General features: G+C 41.2%; 1 protein-coding gene across 1 annotated transcript; it reads right to left on the bottom strand.

The window, feature by feature from the left end:
• Positions 1–2,993: 2,993 nt before the first annotated feature.
• On the bottom strand, positions 2,994–20,250 carry LOC131679871 (lipase member H-A). Its single transcript, XM_058960620.1, has 3 exons — positions 20,053–20,250; positions 3,708–4,472; positions 2,994–3,090 (listed from the first exon to the last, which is right to left on the bottom strand). Exons 1-3 carry the CDS (start codon positions 20,187–20,189, stop codon positions 2,994–2,996), a joined length of 999 nt encoding a protein of 332 aa, XP_058816603.1. The 5' UTR covers positions 20,190–20,250.
• Between the last annotated feature and the right edge of the window lie 1,718 nt (positions 20,251–21,968).

Consider the following 21,968-nt stretch of genomic DNA (forward strand, 5'->3'; position numbering starts at 1 on the left):
TGTTGGGCTGCTGCACAATGGTTAAGATTTAGCTGTGTGGCTCTCACGGCTTCTTCTTATTTAACTCGCCGAAGGGACACGAAGGTCCGCCCATAGCATGTTTATGGGCTTGCTTCTTAGCGGTGCAGATAATGCACTTATATGCCTTAGTGCACCCCCGCTCTTTATGCCCCTCCTCGCCGCAGCGACGACATAGCTTGCTCCTATCTATGCCTTTGCATTCGTATGCTTTATGGCCGGATTCTAGGCACCGATAGCACCTGTCCACTGAAGGCGGCTGGGGTATACTAATAGGGCATACCGACCAGCCGATCTTCAGCTTCCCTTTCTCGGTTACCTTTTTGGCATCCGTATTCAGTAGCCTGAGGTAGGCTACTTGGGTGCCAGAGGGTCCGTCCCTCAATCGCACAGAGGCCCGCTCGATTGTGACGCCCCAGTGCTCCTTGACGGCTGCGACGACGTCTTCTGCGGTCGCGAACTCGTCCAAGTGCTTGCACTGGAGAGTTGTTTCCGCACCTAGCGACCTGATTTGGGCGCCCTCACCAAGGACCTCTTGGGCCAAGGCCTTATATACTGCACTTGATTGTGCGCCTCGCTTCAGCACCAGGAGCATCTCTCCCGTGTTGGTGCGTCTTACGCTACGCACATCCTGCCCAAGGGCCGAGAGGCTTTCGGCCGCCTTCATCGATTTAAGGACATCGGCGTATTTGTCCTTGTCGGTTTTTAACCACAAGGCTTCGCCTCTGTCCTTGGCCTTCCTCGCAGGCCGCGGTACCTCCGGTTTCGGTGCCGGCTTTTTCTTGGTGACCAGCGTCCAGGGGTTTGAGCCCCCCTGCCCCGGTCGTGCCGGGTTGCTGGTACCATCGCTCTCCACAGCGAGGTCACTCTCGCCCTCGCTTACCTCACCCAGGCGGCGTTTGACCTTGACGGTTGCACGCCGAGTGGTGTCGGTTTTGGCACCCTCGCCTGGCGACTTCCTAGGGCGCTTCGCATTCGATGCCGTCTTGCGATTGCCCTTTCCTTTTCCCTTCGAGGGGAACTCAGTCGCCGCTTCGATCGACGTGGCTGCTCCGTAGAAGGTAAAGGCCACTGTCTGTGAACCTCTATCGACCTTCTCTCTTTCCTCCTATTGGAGGCCACTGTCTGGGTTTCTCTGTCGGGCCTCTCCCGACATTCCACCCTCTCAACATAGGCCTGCTGTTCCTGTCTTGCGACACGAACAGCTTTCCGGAGCTCCAGAAGGCTCAACTTCAACTCCTTGGCTATGTTCTGCTTTGCGCTAGCGAAGTCGATTATAGAATCGAGTTGCTTCGCTACTTTGCGCATCGTAGCTATTGGCCCCTCCGATGCATTGGTAGGGTTATTGCCTACCGCCGCTGGGGGGTCACTGGTGCTTTCGGATGCAGCACTCATCGCTCCACTACTCTCCCCACGGGGGGGAGACCTCGCCAAACCACCTCTAGCGAAGGGGTTTGGCACCTCCGTCTGTTTGTTTTTATTTTTATTCATCTCCATGTATAGCCCCACGAGTAGCGCGAGAAATATATGTCCGCCACACCAGAGCTCCGCATTAGCGTGGTAAGGGACGCTTACTGTGGGGGTTGCCCAGGTACCCCACAGGCTCCGTTAACGATCGAGCATCTTTTTCACCCCCTCGATCACTCATCCCTCGGCACGGGTCGCTTCACGCCTTGGAATTGGGGTTATGCCCTACCTTGCTTTACGTGGTGATCTCGGCCCGGATCATCACAACCATCCTCCTTTACCAGGGCTTTGGACCTGTAGCTCTGGTTCTCAATAGTTCCATGTACGTATGTTATTACAGACATGCTACTATTGGGATCCGTCATTCGCTAGCGGAGTTAAGTGGGCGGGAGTCTAGAATTATCCAAATGACATTTGTCACAATATGAGAGGGGGGCCTTTAAGAATAATAATTTTGCGTTGCTCTAATAGATAATTAGTAAAGATAGTACGAAATGTTCTAGATCAATGTATCCTATTCTTCATAACGGATTGTGAGTAGTATACACGTAAACGAGTGATTATAACGACCATTGCAGGGCTTTACAATATATTGATGAGCTTATTATCAAATGCGGAACTTGATATTAGATTCATAAATGCAGATGTGGTGTTTTTCAGTCTCTATTGACTGTGATGATCGACACCAATCAGAATAAAGTTCATTTTACGGTCGTGTTATCATGCCTAAAACCGTTCACACCCTCACTGTCGGCATAAGGCTGTTAGCAATCGGACATCGCCGATCTCGGACCAAATGTCATCGATGAACTTAGACTTGCGTGAAGTTGTGAGATAGTAGACTTGTGAAAACCGTTTGATGACCTGGAGAGACATCTCAGTAGGAATATTGGAAAAGGTTTGAAAATATATCTGAAAATATAAGGGTCTGAATGTCTGTGGACGACATGGAAATTAATTAATCCTCTATATTTATATTACTATGCCATTGCACAACAATTCGATGCATCTATGAGAACAAAATATAGCCGGGTATTGTGTAACATTTCACTCGCGCTTCTGCCAGTTTTATTAGCGTAAACGATATAAATCTAATCGGAATTAGTTGATTTTTAAGACATCACAAAGCCGCCTATATTACGCACTTCTCTCCGGTAATTTGTGATTCGATCGCAACATACCGATGCAACATCAACGACTCGCCTCACAATTTGCAAAAAAAACGTCGATGAGCTTCTCAGCATCATTTTGGAGGTCGCTCGGTAATTTTTTTTCTGTGTGATTCTCGCGCATCTAGTTGCGTGCAAAATGACCACAAGGTTCGTCGCTGCCTTTTCGAAAAACAAACCAAATTTCAATATCGAAATACACACATTATTACATCGCGGACGGTCATCCAAGTTTGTTGTTTTATTCATTCTCTGCGTTGGTATAAGAAAACCATCTGTTCTGGAAATTCTTCTTTATGACAGTCAGACTTTATTAATGTATCTTATCCAAATAAATGATCACGAGGGAACCACGAATTCATTGCTACGGGAAAATTTCATTCCTTGAGCGTATGGTGGCTGGCTGTTGACATCCAGGAAGTATTGACCGCGTGTTCTGAAAACAAAATACACGAAGGTATCATTATCTGGTGACAAGGAAAGAAATAATTAAACACAAACACGAAATGTGCACTTTGCGAAATCAATAAAATATATAAATTAATATTATAATTGAATAAATGTTATTCGCATAATTTCAAGACCCACAGACCAAAAACGGGTTACCGCAAGATCAAAGTTTGGACGAAATCTCTAATGGATTGAAAGATTTGCTAGGCTTTACTCTTCCACGAGTGATTCTTCTGTAGAGAAAAGCTAACGGAACTATCCCGCCACCACGTTCTGGAATTATCTTTATTTAAATCAATTTAACCGTAATGATGTTTATATTTTAGAAGTACTCCCTGCAAATCTAGTAGGATCAATATCAACATATAAAAATGCATCTGTATCTACCTCAACCAAATGACATTACGATAATCGTTTGCACACTAGGAAGTGCACAGAAATATAATATTAGATCACGACCCTTCAAGTATTGTGCGGATGCTGCAGACCTGAACTAATATCTATGCTTTGCGAAATGAAGATAGTTAATCGCTGTGTGTCGCAATTGCTCCCCGCAACTAAGGCCAAACAAAATAAGAAGAAAAAAGATGTCAGCTCACTTACGTGTTCGGGGTGTACGCTCCCATGATCGCAATCGTGCTATCGTTGCTAGCTCTGCACAGCCCCAGCATGTAGAGGTACCAGTGGGCACACCTATACCCATAAAATCCCACTTCCGTGGCGATCGATTCCGCATAGTACTTTGGCGCTCGGTTGTGGTTGCATTCACCGGTCGTCTGATTCGATTGGTCTCTGCACCCCGGCTGCTCAACTCCACCGTTGACGTAGAAATCTGCGTGACCGCTGGGGTGCAGAATACCTCTGGCGAGCACGTCCGTGTGAATCACCTGAACGAATTCCGCATCCGACTGGTCCAATTTGTTCTCATTTGGAGCTGCGATAAACAACGGCTTAGCAGGGTCCAAACCAGTTATGCGTTTCAATATCCCCGTTTGGATGTAATTGGCTATCTGACCGGAAACCTGACTTCCGAGGCTGAAACCCACGACGTGAATGTCATCCAATGTGAAAATCCTTCGGTCGACCATGTAGTCCAACAGTTGGGCCGTGCAGTTGGCCACTGTCGGTAGGTTGCGCACCGCCTGATAGTAACACGGCTCCTGCACCAGAGGGTTGTAGTCAAGTGAAATGATGTTGAATTCTGCGTAATCCAAGTAGGCTGGTCGAATTGAGTCGTTGGGGGCGTAATCACGGTGACCCGTGTAGCCGTGGATCAGAACAATCAACGGTCGATCGGGAGCGAATGGGGCGTGGTCTATTGTTCCCGGTTCGAATAAATCGAGCTGTGTCGGATTGCTTTGGGTTTGTCTGGAAAAGGTGCATAATAAAAAAAGATATCGTGAATCAAGTATGTATCAAAATATACCAAAAGTTAGAAGGAAGGGATTGCAAATTACGAGCCTCTCAACTCGTGCAGATTTTTTCAGCTCAAAAATGCGCCTATGATTGTTCGAGATCTATATCGGAGAAAAATTATTTAGTTCAATGTTAGTTTCAGTACGTAGCTAGTTTTAAATATATTGTACGTAGCTAGACTTGTGCGCAGGGATGTCAATGGTACCGGTAAACTACATTTTTTTCGGTATATTTACATTTGCACAAGCCGTACAGCCCGCTACAGCGACTATAGCTCTTGCCAGAACGGTAGCCAAACAGAGTACATTTTCCCGAAAAGCAGTAGTACGTACTCCGATTGCTCAGTGAGAGTGTGGCGTAGTAAAGTTTGTTCTCTCGCTTTGTGCACTTTTCTCTGCATAGTCAAAGGGAGAGGCCCGCACACGAAAGCGTTAATGCCGGTCGTGGCGTAAACGAACCGTATTCATTGTCGTCGTTTGTGATTAAAAATATTGAATAATTAAAAATATTAAAAAGTGTAAAATAAGGAAAGAGAAGCTGAACCGCTCTCGTCTGGTGGCTGTACTGGGGGCAGTATTTTTTGTCATGTTACTGCTTTGCCTACAGAAAAATTATAGTCGCAGAAAAGGTAGGCATTTTGTATCCTTACTTGTGCGCCGATCGTTACGTCGACTTCCCATGCTAAACTGATTTCGGAGTTCAAAATTCATTTTTTGTCAAATGTTTATAAACATTGGATTAATTTAACCACACAGTGCAATCAAATCTGATTTTTTCGCGATTGATTTTTTCACTAATTAATTACGGCGCCACAGTGATTCTGTACTTTTCAAGTGACATAGTATAGATTGTAGATTTCATCAAATGCAACATAAAATAATACATGAAAATGTGGTATACCCTCAAAATCGAGATGTATGACAAAAGCGCTTTCGGGACTTTCGTCGCTAAAAAGTTTCCTACAAGGTCATTTTTCAACCGATTTTCAATATTATGTTTTCTGAAAAGAAGAAGGAATGACGTTTCCAACGGTATGCTTTGTTATGTTCTTTTGTTAAAAGTTTTGGGACAAAAATATGAAAACCACCATTATTTTGCGATTTTTTTATGAAGATTATGAACATCCCTCAGCAGTAGATGTTCATAATCTGCGTGTTTATTTAAAAAAAATTTAGTGATCAAAATCGGTTCAAGAAAGGTAGAGTTATTATTTTTTTCTAAATTAGAAGTTTGCTCTCATGAACTCTTAGGGGATCAGTGAGACCTTGTCGCGCACTTTAAGATTCTAAAATTATATCTTTCGCATTTTTTCGAAATTTTATCCTTAAAGTTCACACACACATTTGAATGTATACACAATCGAGTTAAAAAAACAATTTTTTGAAACATTTTATGTGAGACCGTCCCCTTAAAAGTTTATTGGGAGAAAGTTTCTAATTTGGATAAAAAATCTGCCATTTTTAAACCGATTTTGATATTTAATAGGTTAGACACGAAGTATAATTTTGATGAAAATAAAAACGCTGTTTAATGAAATTTAATAAATGAGCAATTTCGATTTTTTTCATGAAAAAATCGAAAATAAATAATTTCTTTGTATTGTTGTCCCAAAACCATAGTATTTTCAACAAAAGAACATAACAAAACATACCGTTGGTAAGCTTATTTCTTTTTCTTTACAGAAATCTCAAAAAATTTAAAATCGGTTAAAAAGCCTTCACAGAAAATTTTTTAGTGTCGAAAATTCTGAAAAATAGCATATTTTTGATATAAATCAAGATTTTAGGGCCTATCAATTTGATCAAACGTGGTTTTGATTTGTATTTCACCGGGCCTACACAGTGGCTTCTCAAGAAATTTTTTTTGAGGGGGTTGATGAAAATTGTTGGGTTTTTGAAAATGGTAAAATTTAATAAGATAAATTATTGAAGATTTAGAAACATGAGTAGACTAACAGATACTACTCCAGTCTACAAACAAAGAGAACCAGTATGGAACAGATAGATCTATAGATAATTTTCTTGTATAATATGTCAATGAAGACAAAGAATGTAAACTTTTAAAGTGGGACAAATTTTCAAAAACTTTCTCAACAGTCAAGATCACATAATTGTGAAATCATCAACTTTGAAGGTTTAACTACTTAAAAGAAGTTTTCCAACAAAAAAGCACATATGTTGATACACAAATTCTTCCAGAAGTAATTATGAAGAATTAACTCTCTAAAAATAGTAAGTGACTTGGTGCCTTCAGCAAAGTTGTTAATACAGCGAAAAACTGTTTTTATCAGCCTCTTGATGAATTACAGGCTGGTAAAACGGGGACATTGACAAAATCAGGGCTTATATTTTTCTTTCTTTTTAATAAACCGAAACTCTTAAAATATACTGCTGTTGTCCCTAGGTATAGCCTGACAGCCTTTTCTGATTATTTAGTTTAAATTTCCCTTAGGGGGGACTGACATTGCAAAATTTGCTGAAGACGCTAAGTCTCGAGCTAAAGTTGCTTGAAGAATAAATTCTCTATAATTACTTCTAGGAGGATTAGCCGCCAAATTATTTTATCAAAAGATGTGCTGTTTTATGTTAGTCTTCAGTCTTCAATGATTCCATAGAAATATGACAGTTTCAAAAGAATGTACTTTTTCTCACTATTCAAGCTCACAGCTTGAAACGAATCATAGTACCTAGTACACCATTCGATTCAGCTCTCAAATATACACAATTAATAGCTACTATCTTGAAATCTATTGAAATTGTTATTAACTCCAATCCTGCTTAGCGGCTTTTCACATAATTGATAATTAAACAACAATAAAATGCTCATAAAACCCAATCCTGACCTGCTAGTACTCTAAACGTCATCATCCATCATCTTTCATCTAGTTTCCGAAATGTTATTCTTGTCATTTTGTTCGATTATAGAAGTTTTAACCTTAAGGTATTTCGCCTCTTCGGGTTAGAAAAATCTCTAATGAAAAATTTCTAACCCTATGTGCGGGGTCGGGACTTAAACCCAGGTGCGCTGCGTACAAGGCAATCGATTTACCAACTACGCTACGCCCACCCCTTTTTTCTTGTTATTAGTCATGTTAATTTTTTGTATCAATTTTACACAATCTCATAAAAAAGTTAAGTTTAGTTTTCGGTAAGCAAGTTTATGTTTTATAGACATAGCTTTCCATTCATTTGTCGCTAATCCATATTTTGGAACGTCTCTCAAAAAATTAGGTAATTATTTTATTTTACTATGACGTAATTTGACAACTATGGGATCTCGGCTAAGAGATAAGTTACAAGATCCTCTTCCTACCCAGTGACGTTAAATGGCGGCACTATTACCTTTCTGTAGGGCGGATCCACATCCGCCTTAGATTTAATCATATATTAGTTCCATTGCTGGAGTCTGCGGACACAGCGATCACTTCCCTATTGTAGTCTCCTATGATCGGATGTCCCCCCCCCCCCCTCTACGTCGCGGTGTCGCCGTTGGCTCTATGATCGGGCGGAGTGGTCACCCTACGAAGATAACGTTTCGGATGCACTCGATCGAGACCGTGACTCGTCAGACGAGCTTGTAGAGGTTATAACACAGGCTGCAAAATCATGCATTCCCCAAACCAACGGAGCATCACCAAAGCGAGCGGTTCATTGATGGAACGCAGGAGTATCAAGGGCAATCAAAGATCGTCGAAAAGCTCTTTGAACTCTTAAAAATACCCCTCTTGACCATCATCGATGGGATGAAAGATCAACGGATAATAGAAGCCAACCCTACAACATTCAGTCTAGACGCTTACCAGGATTACTACAAATCTTCTGAAGAGAAAGAAGAACTAGCCACTGCACTGAGTACTGCCAAAGGAAACTCAGTCGGACTCGACAACGTTGGTTCTCCCCTGTTAAGGCATTTACCCCCGGCAGACTTGTTATAAACACTTCAACACACAATGAGGACTGATATCCCTCCCTCAGGATGAGGTAGAAAAGAATGATGCAACGGGAGCATCTCTACCGTTGTGTGTGAGGCAGAGTTAAAAATATTCAAATTCATTGAATGAAAATTGATCATATTCAGCCACATTCATTTTCAATATTCAGTGACGCAGCTGAAAACGTCAAACGAACAATCCGCCCATTCATCCATGCAGATTTTCATTCGTCTCCGATTATTACACGAAGCGACCGTACAGCAGAGAATCAAACGAATCAAAGTAGGCCCTGGCACAAGGTAAGCGATGATGATTGTTGTTTCATATGCTTTACCGGCATTTGAAAACATTTTCCTTGATAATTAGTGAAATGAATATATTGTACGATATTCAACTGAATGAATAACATGGATATTTGAATGAATATTTTTTCTATTCACCGCGAGTCGCATCAGGTTCATTTTCAGCCATCAAAAAAGAGCTTCGATTATTTGTAACTCTGGTGTGAGGACCCGAAAAATGAGAGAGTTCCTCTCTTGCTCTACGAAATGATGTGGAAAAATATTTTATTACGCATGGGATATTTGCTCCGTGGAGGAGAGTGGGCTACACCTCATGATGATTCAAGAGGAGTTTGTGATGTCCTCACACGCCTTGTGAAGAGGTAATGATTAGTTGCTATGAGGTTTTGTTATATGGGTTTGATGCGTGTGCAAAGTTTATTAAATAAATCAGAAATTTTCTGATATATATTTTTGTTTTTGAAATGAATGTATAGTTAAGCGTTGCATGAAGCAATTCAGCTGTTTATATACATAGTTTTCAAATATGTATAGGGTCATGAGCCTCTTTTCGCCCTATCAAACAATTAGCTCTTAACCCATTTGGAACCATTGGTTAGAGTAGCGTTTGCCATATATTCGTACTATCTTTTGACTTAAATGGTAGTGCGATATTTTGGGCACCAGATTAGAGTTTTCGTTGCACTCAAACAGAAGTATTCCACCATTCTCGGGTCATTTATTATTTTACTAGTGGTTCTTAGGAACGAAGCCAACGTGTTGGTGCCAATTTATAGAAATTTCATCGATTGTAGGCCTCGTAAGTGATAAAATAGTACAGTACCCTCCTTAAGGGGCCATAATTTGCCAAGCGATATATTATTAAAATATAATACTCGTTTGGGAAGAAGTGGTTAGGTATCAAAAATTGCTACGTTTTTTGACGTATGGCACCGAGGGTTCGTCGCGGTCGCGGTAATTACCGCAATCGCGCGGTGTTTACCGCACCCGCACCGCAAAAGCAGCGGTGCGGTGAGACACTTTTTCTCGCGGATGCGGTGCGGGAAATGAGCTTTTACCGCGCGGTATTACCGCAACCGCACTTCAAAAAATAATTGATAAAGTCTGCAGTTTGCATTAAAAAGTGAATTAAAGCTATGACTTTTACCATTTAAGAAGGACGCAACTAGATTGATTTTCTGAGCGAATACTTAGCAATGTCATTATTAGGAACATCTCTCTCTCTCTCTCTCTCTCTCTCTCTCTCTCTCTCTCAGAACGTGGGAGTTTTATTTATTACCCTACAATAGAGAAACATGATAAACATTTAATTGCTCTAATTTCCATAGACTTGACAATGATTTGAAAAGAAATCTGAATATAATCTGTATTCGACCCATCGCTACTTGATTTTTTACATTTTGGTCATTCAAACATGATAAAACATACTGTTACTAAGAAATAAAATCTATAAGCTGTGTCCAATATAGTTTGGCACCATTATTTTAACGACATATTTTGAAAACTATTTATTTTATACTTCAAAGAAAAAAATTACAAATAAACCTTTTCAAATACATAAAACGCAAAATCCAATCATTGAAAAACGAATTGAATTTTACTGTCAAATCCAATTACAAAATGCATCATTTCTCCTGATTCCTCTTGGAAATCGTGGAATTATGAATCGTTTTCGATGACATTGGCTCAACTGTGAATTTTGGTTAATTTGGAGGATTTAGAGATGGACTAATAATAAAAACAATCCAAAGAATGTAATTATCATCATCAAACCAAACGAATTCGAAGGAATTTTTTTCGCGTGCGTCCATTGTTTGTCCAACTGGGAACATTTTCTACCAAATTAACAAATAATATTTTTCAGTTAGGAGTATTTTGTAACTTTTTGAAAGTAAAGCTTTCGAAGTTAGTGTAGGGCATTGCGATTTTTTTTGTGTTTCTCAAAGTCTCCCTCAAGGTCTTCCTTCATATTGTGACAAGTCAAAGTTAGCCCAGATGCCAAATTTTGCATGGTTTTTGACAGTTTTTGTCTTAATTGAAAATTTATCTCGAAACTTTAACGTAGGGGTTTTTACATAGAATCTGTATACAAAGTTTGAAAGAAATCGGTTAAGTAGTTTTTGAATGGCAGGTAACACCGCAAATCATGTTTTTTCAGAGACGTTCTACAAAAAGCTTCGTCACCGAGTCGTTTGTCGATATTTTTGCATGGAAAAATTACAGCATGTTATTGAAATGATACACTATAATGTACAAAAGTTTTGATCAGTTCACTTCACTCAAAGTTTAAAAAAATCTGGAAAAAGTGTTTTTTCACGCCAAAACACCCCTCTTAATAAAACTTGCAAAGTTGAATATTTTCATAAAAGTTACATTCTGAGGAGTCCGTCAAAGATAATTTTCGTGTAAATAAGAATAACATTTTACTATATATGGCTACTCAAAACAAATGAATAATTTTTCAGCACAATTTTTAAAATACATGATTTTTACCGCATTACCGCGCGGTGCGGTGCGGTAAATGCAATGCGGTTGCGGTAAGCGGTGCGGTTTTATTATTTTTTTTGCGGTTGCGGTGCGGACTATCCATTTACCGCCCACATCCGCACCGCGACGAATCCTAGACACCCATAGCTAAGCTAAAACGTGACACACATGTTTCTATTGAAGCAATTCGTTACGCACTGTCCAGGTGGATTAAGAATTTGTTACCAAAACTTCATCATAACTCATTTCACGGTGCTATAGTGATTTTTAACTTTTCAAGTGAACTAGCATAGGTTATAGTGCAACACAAAATGTTTTGAAAAATGTTATTAGAACCATAACGTGCCTTTGGAAGAATGTTGAACCATTTGCTTATTTGTTATGAAAAAAATGCAAAACATGACAATTTTCTTATTATTGTCGCTATGTAGCACAATATTTCTTTCATAACAGAATAATACAGCATACCTTTGGAAAGGTGCAGTTGTTCTCTTTTGAACTTTCTAGAAATCGGCTAAGTCTGGACAACGTAACTAATGTTTTGGTGCCAAAGGTCTCAGAAAATGTTTTTTGCTATAAGTGAAGATGATAAGGAGTAATGAGAGCAGCCTTTATTTTTTCAAATTTTTCATTGCACTTTGAAGGCAATACATTCGTTAAAAAAATCGGTTAACATGTTATTTAAAAAATAATAATGATGTTGTAAAGCACTCCCGTAGGTACCTGGGCAATGATGTGAGAAAGAACTCTGCGAAATTTCTAAACGATTAGTATAGGAGGTTTTAAGTTAGTGTGTACACCGCATTTTTTCGAGTTTCCTCCTGAAAATTCAATGCCACTCACCCAATTTTTAATACTTTGCAATGAAAATTTACAAATGTCAATCAATCTGTTTAAACATTATTTCTCTTCTAGGGGGATTATTTAGTGAAATCAGTATCAAAATAAGAAGCTTCGTCTTCTGCTCCGAATATAGGGAAAAGAGGTAAACCTCTTACAAACCTATAACTAAACTATTTATGGAGAAGCGTTTCGAGTTCGAAAACAAAATTTGTGATTGCTTTGTGAATTTTAAATATTGCTGTCGATAATTATCTCATTTTAAAAATGTATTGCTCATTGGAAATTAATCCGCACAAACTTTCTACTTTGACATTTAGTAATAAATAAACACAAACAACTATTTTTTTAAAACTTCATTACTTGGAAACTAACCGGCCAAAACAATCTATAATAGAGATAAAAACGAAACTATTTGATAAAAACATTTTTTTTTTAAATTTTATTGAGAAAGAACGCTAGAATAGAATCGAATATTTTGCACCCATTTTACTTGGAAGCGATTTCATGTTGTATTAGATTTCAAAATCAAAATATTTATCTTCAATTATGGTGTTATTGAGTTTGACGAATAGGATTGATTTTAAATTTTCCGAGCTTAGTGTTGTCTGATCGTTAGTATTTTACCAAGGCCACTGAATCCTCGCTCAATTGAAACCTGTGTACAAGAAGTGCTCAAGACCGTTTGCCACAGTAGAGTCAAAACTGGGTCCTCCAGCCTCTTACATTCCCACCACATGATGATATCCATATTCCACGAAGCACTGATCTACACCACGAAAATTATACTTATATCCCCATCCTACGCAGCATTCAAAATTCCATTAAAACAAGAGAGGGAAACAATCACTCTCGCGCTCCACACTCTCAGCATTTTGGAAGAGGGATTCCAACCCATCTTCAATCAGTTTTGCGCTCTCGCCTCTCCTGTGTGATGCACATAACATCCTCTAATCATTGAACAAGTCATCACCTCTGATGATAAGTTTGCTTGTTGAGTGGGAGAAGAGTTTTTTTCTGCTATTGGAGAGGTGTGTGAAGTCCTCCTCAGAATATTGATACCTCACCTCATTTTGGCATCATGAGTGATGCTCCAGCAAGCCTGACCCCCGGTTGGCAAGTGAACAGTCCTCAACGGATTCAACAGGATATGGGAAGGCGGATGCTTCCCAGACAGCGAGAGAACCGCTCTTACGACTACCATTCCGACGTAATGCGAGGGAACCAGTAGCTCGAATGACTTCCGATCCGTTAGTCTTCTCCCCTGCATTGGGAAAACGATGGAAAGAATGGTAAACAGATGCCTGATGACCCTTGTCGTAACTGTACACTAGGAGGAGAAACGCAGCAGAATTTTATCCCGAAAAGCAACTTGTAAGAAAACGCATGTTTGCTGTCGGGCGGTTACTTTATTTCTCACTCATCAATAGTGCAGGAGATGATCATGGTTGTTGCAAGGTAGCTCGTTTATATTAGGTTGGCTAACAATTTAAGGGCATCTCCATGACAACCCTCCTCCCCTAGCAAATGGAATTCATATACAATGCATTGTAATAGTAACTTACATATAAAATATTTTCATTAAAGGTTCAATTTATCGGGCGGTCGAATTACTCGACCAGATTTTATTGGTGATTGCTGATAGTCAGTCTGGTTGGGTTGACCTGTGTTAGCAGTCCTTGAACCGGACGCTGCTTCGGCGGTTCTTTTCTCTGTTACCTCAGTGGCTTCTGATGGCGATTGATTCGAAACCATCGGAGTAGTCGCTCGTACGTTTTGCGTCGTACTGGTCGTTGCTGTCAGCTCTGGATCAAGATCATATGTTTGCACGGTTTCAGCAGATACATCCTTCTGCCGTCATCGAGACGAATGTAGTAATGCAGTTTTCCCAGTTTCGATGCATCCACACAAAACTTCCACTTTTCCTTATCGAGGTAGTCTCTCGCTGCAACTTTTGCTTCGTTTAGTAGGTCATGCACCTTGCCGACAATTTCCTTTGTTTCTATAACATTATCAGGCACCATCAGATCTAGAGCTTCCATCCCGGGAATTTATTTCCTGGGAATCTCGGGGTTTTTGGATTTCCCGGGATTCCCGATTCCCGAGAAATTGTGTTTTCTCATTCCCGGGATTCGAGAATCCCGGGAAAAAAGATTTTTAATTTATTTCCAAAGGCTTAGGTTCTGCGAAAGAAATTCTGTAGGAAATATCTTTATCGGCAAACATTTGGAGTGAGCAGTGAATGCAGATGCTTTTCCAACTGATTTGCAGATCTTTGGACTATATATCTTTAGGCTCGCTGATTTGTTTTCATGATTTTTTAGGTATATAGTCCAAGCTTTACTCAAAATACTACTGAAAATGTTGACATTTTCATGCAAAAATGGATTAATTTGCCGGCCGTTGTACCGAAGCATTTCCTTACAGTAGCGTTAGTGATGCGCACGATATCTCTGCAACTGTTTTTTTAATAGTTTTTTTTATAGTTAGAACTTGAATGATGCAGGCAGAATTTTTGAAGGGATAATATCAAGCAATCTAGATACTCGTCCGTAACAGGAAATTGATGGTAGGCTTCATCCATCGCTGCACAGTTCGTCCATTATCTGCTTGATTTTGATTCACACTTAATACGGATTGATGCTGATCCCACTGTGACAGAAATGGATTCCATATATCACATTTTCTCATTCGATCAATACCCTGAAGCAGCTTAATCTTTTCATTCAAGATTACCAAAGAAGGTGCTTTACATTAAATTGATCCATGGTATTAGAACAACGAATTCCAATTTTGGACAGTAACTCCAGCTGCGTTTAGTATATCGTCCCAATCGTATCCATGATTACCAAAATTTAGGTTATACATATAGCCAAGAAAATCAAAAGAAGTTGATGTTGCGTAAACTTATTGACGAGTTATCAAATGATTGAATGATGTGTATGATACCAAATCGCCTTCTTCTGACAACTGCTTTTAGAACAGATATACATGCATTCAAACGGGTTTGAAAACTTTTCAATTTATTCTTTTTTTCTTAAGAAAATCATTCACCTTTTTATTTTTCTTCTGTATTCCCGAGATTCCGGGATTTCCCGGGAAATATATTATTTATTTCCCGAATCCCGGGAAGCTGAAAACCGTCGGGAACTGGAAGCTCTAATCAGATCTAGACGTGATCGAATTTATCGGTTGTACAACATCATGGACGGTGATTTACCAGTGACAGAGTGTATGGTCTTTCGATATACAAGAAGTACGTTGCACAATTCGGCATGCATCATACTTCTGTCGCACTACAGACTCTTTAACTTCGCCTTGAACGTCTGAACAAATCGTTCGGCTTGTCCGTTGATGGCTGGGTGATAAGGCGCCCCCATTTTGTGATAAACTCCATTCAACTTCAAAAATTGCTGGAACTCTTCAGAAGTAAATTGCACTCCAAGATCACTCACCATAACGGAAGGGATTCCGTACGTTGCGAAATATTCTCTGCAGACCTGAATTGTGGTTGCAGTGGTGTTGTTGTTAAGAATGCGCACCTCAGGCCGTTTCGCATCCACAGGCACGATAAAGTACGTGTTCTTAAACGGCCCTGCAAAATCCACATGTATGCGGTTAAACGGCCTCGATGGTGACTCCCAGCAATGCGTAGGAACTTTTGCAGGTTCGGCCCTTGACCGATTGACAGTAACTGCAGCTGCGTATCATCTCCTCGATATGCAAATCAATCCTTTCCCAGCAAACATATCCGCGAGTCGGTGTTTTTAATCGACTAGTACCGAAATGTGTAGAATGTAATTCGGCTAGGACTTTTACACGCAAAACTCGGAGGAATTTAAACTCGTATTCCACGCATTATACAGCCTTTCTGAATTGTGAATTTATGTTGGTCCACACCGAAACGTTCTTTAGGATCAACGATTTTTCCATTCCGTAGACCTTGCATCAGCACCTTCACAGTCTTGCCCGCAGCGGTAGCCCTAGTGAGCTCATCCACGGTTAGCGGCAGCGTTTCGATCATGTTGACCTCCATAAAATCCGTCTCTTCAATGATGTTCGCTGGCGTTTTCTCCTTCAACGGCAAACGTGGGAAAGCGTCCGCATTGCCGTGTTGGTTCTTTGGTCTGAACTGTATCTTCTAGTTGAATGATGCCAAGAATGTTGCATCCTCAGAGCAGACATTTTCGGTAGACCTTTCGTGTCCGAAAAAATCTGCTTCAACGGCTCGTTATCCGTCAGCAACGTTAATCTTCTTCCAAACAGATACTGCTAGAACCGGCGAGCTCCAAATATTATCCCGTATGCTTCCCTATCTACCTGCTTGTAGGCTTGTTGCGTAGCGTTGAGTGTCTGGGATGCGTTCTGGATCGGTCTTTCTGAGTTATCCGACCGCACCGACTGCATATGTTGAAGCATCGGTAGCAAGTACTAACGGCAGCGTGGGATCGTACCAGAAATGAATTGGACTGCATCTCTTGCTTGACTTTGTTGAACGCCTCTTCGCATTGTTTTGACCATACAAAATGCACATTATACTTCAGTAGATTATTAAGAGGGTACAAAGTCGAACTTAGGTTCGGAGAGAACCTTCCGTAGTAGTTCACTAACCCCACAAATGAACGAATTTGATCCTTGTTTTCTGGAACTGGCATATTCTGAATTGCCGTAATTTTTCTCTTAACCTTATGAATACCTGTCTCATTGATCAGGTACCCACAGTAGTCAATCTCGTTCGCAAAAAATGACATTTCTCCAGGTTTATACGCATGTTGTAGGAACTAAGACGCTTCAGAACATCTTCGAGCCTTTGCAGATGTATTTGATCATTCGGATCAATAATTCGAATGTCATCTAGGAATAAGGTAACACCAGGAATCCCATTCAGTGCCTGCTCCATTAATCACTGCCAAATAACAGGTGCAGACGCAACGTCATACATTAAACGTGTAGGCTGGTAAAGACCCTTGTGTATATTGAGAGTTAACACCTCTCTATCCTCAACCTCTAGCTGTAAGTATGCTTGAGTCAAGTCGTTCTTCGTAAATTTTTCACCACCAGCAACATTAGCAAAAAGTACCTCAATCGTCGGTAATAGGTGACTGTCTACCACCAGATTCGGGTTTACCGTAACCTTGTAATCCCCACAAAGTCGCACTTTGCTGTTAGCCTTCGGAACTGGAACTATGGGAGTAGACCATGGACTATGGTTGACTTTCACCAGGATACCATTGTTGACTTACTTGTCGAGCTCGTTGTCGACAACTGCTCGCAACGAAAACGGAACCGGTCTGGATTTTGTGCAAACAGGATTTGTATTCGGCTTAAGGCACAGTTTGGCAGATAATCCTTTTATTTTCCCAATTGACCCATCATATGCGTCATATGTCTGTTGTTGAGGTCTCTCCGGGGCAAGTTTATCGCTAATAATATCGTATGTTTCTCCTCCCATGTAGTGAAGCAACATGTATAACCTAACCTCATTCTGTACACCACCCATCTCGACCACTTCATTTTGTGTCGGTCAAATGGATCGATTGTAAATGAAGTTGGCACGGCAGCTGGAACAATAGCAGCCGGAACATCCGTGGCGTGGTGGCGGATTTACTTCAGCCATTACTTTAAATGTTCAAAACCACTCGTCGCCAATTTAACTGTCGTAACTGTACACTAGGAGAAGGAACGCCGCGGAATTTTATCCCGAAAAGCGACTTGTAAGAAAACGCGTGTTTGCTCTCGGGCGGTTACCTTATTTCTTACTCATCAATAGTGCAGGGAATTAGGTTGGCTAACAATTTAAGGGCATTTCCATGACAACCCTCCTCGAGGAACAAGAGCTTCTCGACCATCGACAGTTCGCATTCCATAAGGGACTCGGCACAGGAATTCATCTAAGCTGCCTCCTAGATCTGGAATTCGCCATCCTAGATCTTGCCAATGCCTGCAATAGGGTATGGCGTGAAGGAGTACTTCACCAGCTGCACCAATGGGGTTTTCGCGGAAACCTTGGCTACTTCCTACATTCACGCCATAGAGCAATCCTGCAACCCGTTTACTACCATATGCTGGGTTCCCGGGTACAGCGGAATCCGCGGTAATGAGGAGGCTGACCGTTTGGCCGCACTCGGCCGCCATTCACGCGCTCTGTTGTCCAAAGAGGTCCCATCATCCGACGTTATCAGGGCATTCAAGGCAAAAGCCTCCGAGCACTTTATCGCCCACTAGGTAAACCTTCGAGGCTACCCTCAGAAGGTAAAAAGAGTTCTCATGAAGTGGACAGACCGCGAGAACCGGAGGGAACAAAGAGCATTATCGCGTCTACGGGGAGAACACACGAAGATCACCCATACACACACCATAACCCGCGGCGACCCTCCAATGTGCCCGATACAATACAAGACTCACTGTAGAGAACCTACTCCTAAACTACTGGAAACTCGAAAACCTACGACGACTCTATAACATGCCCTTCTCGATGCGGGGCACACTTTAGAACGACTCAGCACAGTAAGAGACACTCCTCGCATTCTTGAAGGATGTCAATATTTTTGAAACCATCAAAGGAGGACCGCGAGCGTACTGGCCTTACACACCCTACCTACCACCATCACTTAGCGGGCCGTCCGCTTCACCCCGAACAGGTAATCAGGGGGCGCTCCCGTGCAAGGATGCAAAATGCCTACCTTTTCTGCGGCTGTAATTTTTCTGCCTACATTCTCATTTCTCTTTCGACGCTGCTGTCTTTCGCTATTGCAGGACGTCCAGCGCTGTGCGGCAGTCTGTAAGCAAAGCAGTAACATGACAAAAAAATACTGCCCCCAGTACAGCCATCAGACGCGAGCGGTACAGCTTCTCTTTCCTTATTTTACACTTTTTAATATTCTGAATCTAATCAATATTTTCAATCAAAAACGACGTCAATGAATGATGTTCGTTTACGCCACGATCGGCATCAACGCTTTCGTGTGCGGGCCTGTCCCTTTGACTACGCAGAGAAAAATGTACAAAGCGAGAGAACAAACATTACTACACCACACTCTCACCGAGCAGTCGGAGTACAGCAGCAAAACAAAAATGTATTCTACTGCTCTACGGGAAAATGTACTCGGCTTGGCTACCGTTCTGGCAAGAACTGCACTGATGTGTCGCTGTAGCGGGCTGTACGGCTTGTGCAAATGTAAATATACCGAAAAAAAATGTAGTTTACTGGTATCTTTGGCATCCCTGCTCCCGTGTCCTTATATCAGCCACAATATTCTAGCTTATCTACCACATCGTTTAGCGGGCCCTCCGCCGCACCCGGGCTAGGTGCTGGGAAGGTTCTTCCGCGGTCCTTTCAACCACAACCTGCCAGCACATGTACCATCGTCGCTCAGCGGGCATTCTGCCACACCCGGACAGGGTGCTGGGGAGGTTCTTCCGCGGCCCCTGCGACTGCAATCTGCCAGTCCATCTACCACCCTAAATCAGCGGGCCCTCTGCCACACCCGGACCGAGTACTGGGGTGGTTCTTGCGCGGCCATACCAGCGTGCTGTCGCCACCGAGCGCAATATCTATGCGAGGAACTCAATGACTATGTAAAATGCAATGTATCGACTTTCTTTTTTCAAGGCGAATTTTTCTACTTTCAAAAACACATAAAATATTGGGAATCGGTTAGAAAAATTACAGTGAAGCTAATTTTTAGTACCGAACGTCAAAAAAAAGTTCGTGATATGGTCACGTCTCCAAGGAGCTTTTATTCTAACCACCTTGCGCGTCCATACTAAGCGCTGTGAATCCGCAATAAAACAATTATGTGACAAGGTATTTTAATTAACTACGCTCTGTTTCTGTAATTTTTATCGAATTTATCAGAGCGACATTCGCACAAATTTCAAAAAACTGTCCAAAATACTACTTGAGCTTTAAGCCACCAACATCTCATCCATGTGCGGCGACATTACATAAACATTACGCTGCAAAGTATACCTTGTGTAAAGCCAAAAGGTGACATTTTCGTTAGGACATCTTCTCTCAGTCTCGAAACATTTCCAAAAATTCCAATCACCAGCAGCAGCAAAAGAGAATAATCCAATCAATAACCCGTAGGGCAAATCCTTCACCATTGTTTTGTCTCACACAAACTCTCTTCTTCGTTAATATCACAGTCGCTTAAATTTCATTTTCACATTGCACTTCATTTTTGTTTCCTGATAATGTTTGGTTTTTGATCGAGCTACGAACCACTTGCACCAGTGCACGTTATAACAATACCAAGAATGTTCTGAAAAGCAATTTTCCACCTCCAATCGGTCTTATATACAGTGGCGAAAGAAGCATAACTGCAGCTTTCTTCGTCCTGATGTCACACCGCACCACCGAACGACAATAACTCAATTTCATATCACCAGTTTTGGCTTGGTGCAACCGGTAGTCGAGTACCATGCCGCATGCGAACACACCACTCCGTGAATGCGTTAACGAGGATCTACGACCGAATGCCCGATTTGTCACTTCCCAACGGTGAAGCTTGCATCGTATCTCAAAATCACTAATTGATGCCACCAGAATTATGGAAGATGTTTGAGTTATGGCTCACTTGGTGCCCTCAGTGAAATTGGGATATTGCAGCTGCTATCATCGGGTTGCTGATGATAACGTTTCTTTAAAAAAACGCTTTCGTATCAAACGAAACTATAATGCGAACATTATGACATATTGTGCTGTAACTGTACAAGCTTAGGTGTTCTCATAGAAATTCGATTGACATGTGATGATTAAAAATTATGGAATGAGTAGCTCAGGAATTCCACTAGGTGAATTGATCCTTGGGAGTAGGGCATTAATTACGTTTTTATGCAAATGAGATGGCGTTTAACACTAATCGGCAATAAATTTACCGGGGTCCTACTTTTGAAAAACGACAATTCTCTCAGTGCTCCGGCCACTCATGAATCTGATCTTGCGCCAAAATCAAAATCTTACCAACGGTGCACGTGCCATAATTACCGTTACTACAATATGACACTTCACGTTGAAACGATATCGTCTATGTGTTGGAGAACCATTGATAACGGTTCCAAATTGAGCTCATGCGAACGCGGATAATCACGATCCGAGGGTTTCAGACTTGTCACGGCGTAATGAATTACATACTCAGGTCTCGGCACTATCAGTTTACAACAACCTAGAAACTTTGAAGCCGTTTTCACTTTATGAATATTATTATTTTTTCGTAGCAGCGGTTAACTAATTGGTGCTAATTTATAGTAAGGTGCTCAGAATTTTACGATAGTGAAGCGCTTCGACGACATGTTCAAGTCAATTCCGGATCACTGAACGGCTGTGATTAAGTTATATTATAATTAAAATTTATCGGTAAATGAAGTTGGCGGAAAGTGTACCATGCCATTTGTGGTATCGCCCGTGGAACTGAATTACGATCTGTATAATTGTAACTAGCTAATTGAGTCTGGCGATGATAGTGACATATAAGTCAAAAAATAATTACGACATCCACGGAGTTTATACGCTAAAGTTGGTGTTCCGGCAGTCATTGAGTACCAATAGTGGCGCTAGTTTCTTATATGCCTAATGTCGAAGCAATCCGTCATAAAATACATAAGTTTCGTTTAGTACATCATAAGATCATACGATAGGATCCGCTGCTGGCTTCTTCTTATACTTTGCTAATCCCTCACGGTAAAAAATCATCACGCTAATGTGAAGTGATTTGCTGTTGAATTCGCACTACTTGCCAAACATTGCAATGCGAAGTGCAAGTCTATTGAAAGATACCAAATAAAAGTACTATACAATCAACAAAGTAGCACTTAAATTGCGATGGATTTGCCCATCACTACTAATGTGCAATACATTGAACTCTGATCGTTTTCCATTCGTAT

Source organism: Topomyia yanbarensis, chromosome 2 (assembly GCF_030247195.1).
Source record: "Topomyia yanbarensis strain Yona2022 chromosome 2, ASM3024719v1, whole genome shotgun sequence".
NCBI classification, from domain to species: Eukaryota; Metazoa; Arthropoda; class Insecta; order Diptera; family Culicidae; genus Topomyia; species Topomyia yanbarensis.

Excerpts from the sequence above, each read along its gene's own strand:
- LOC131679871 (XM_058960620.1), bottom strand. The coding sequence starts at position 20,189 with ATGGTGAAGGATTTGCCCTACGGGTTATTGATTGGATTATTCTCTTTT. Across the intron at positions 4,473-20,052 it reads ACCTTTTGGCTTTACACAAG|ACAAACCCAAAGCAATCCGA; the intron begins GTATACTTTGCA and ends CACCTTTTCCAG. Across the intron at positions 3,091-3,707 it reads GGAGCGTACACCCCGAACAC|AACACGCGGTCAATACTTCC; the intron begins GTAAGTGAGCTG and ends TTTTGTTTTCAG.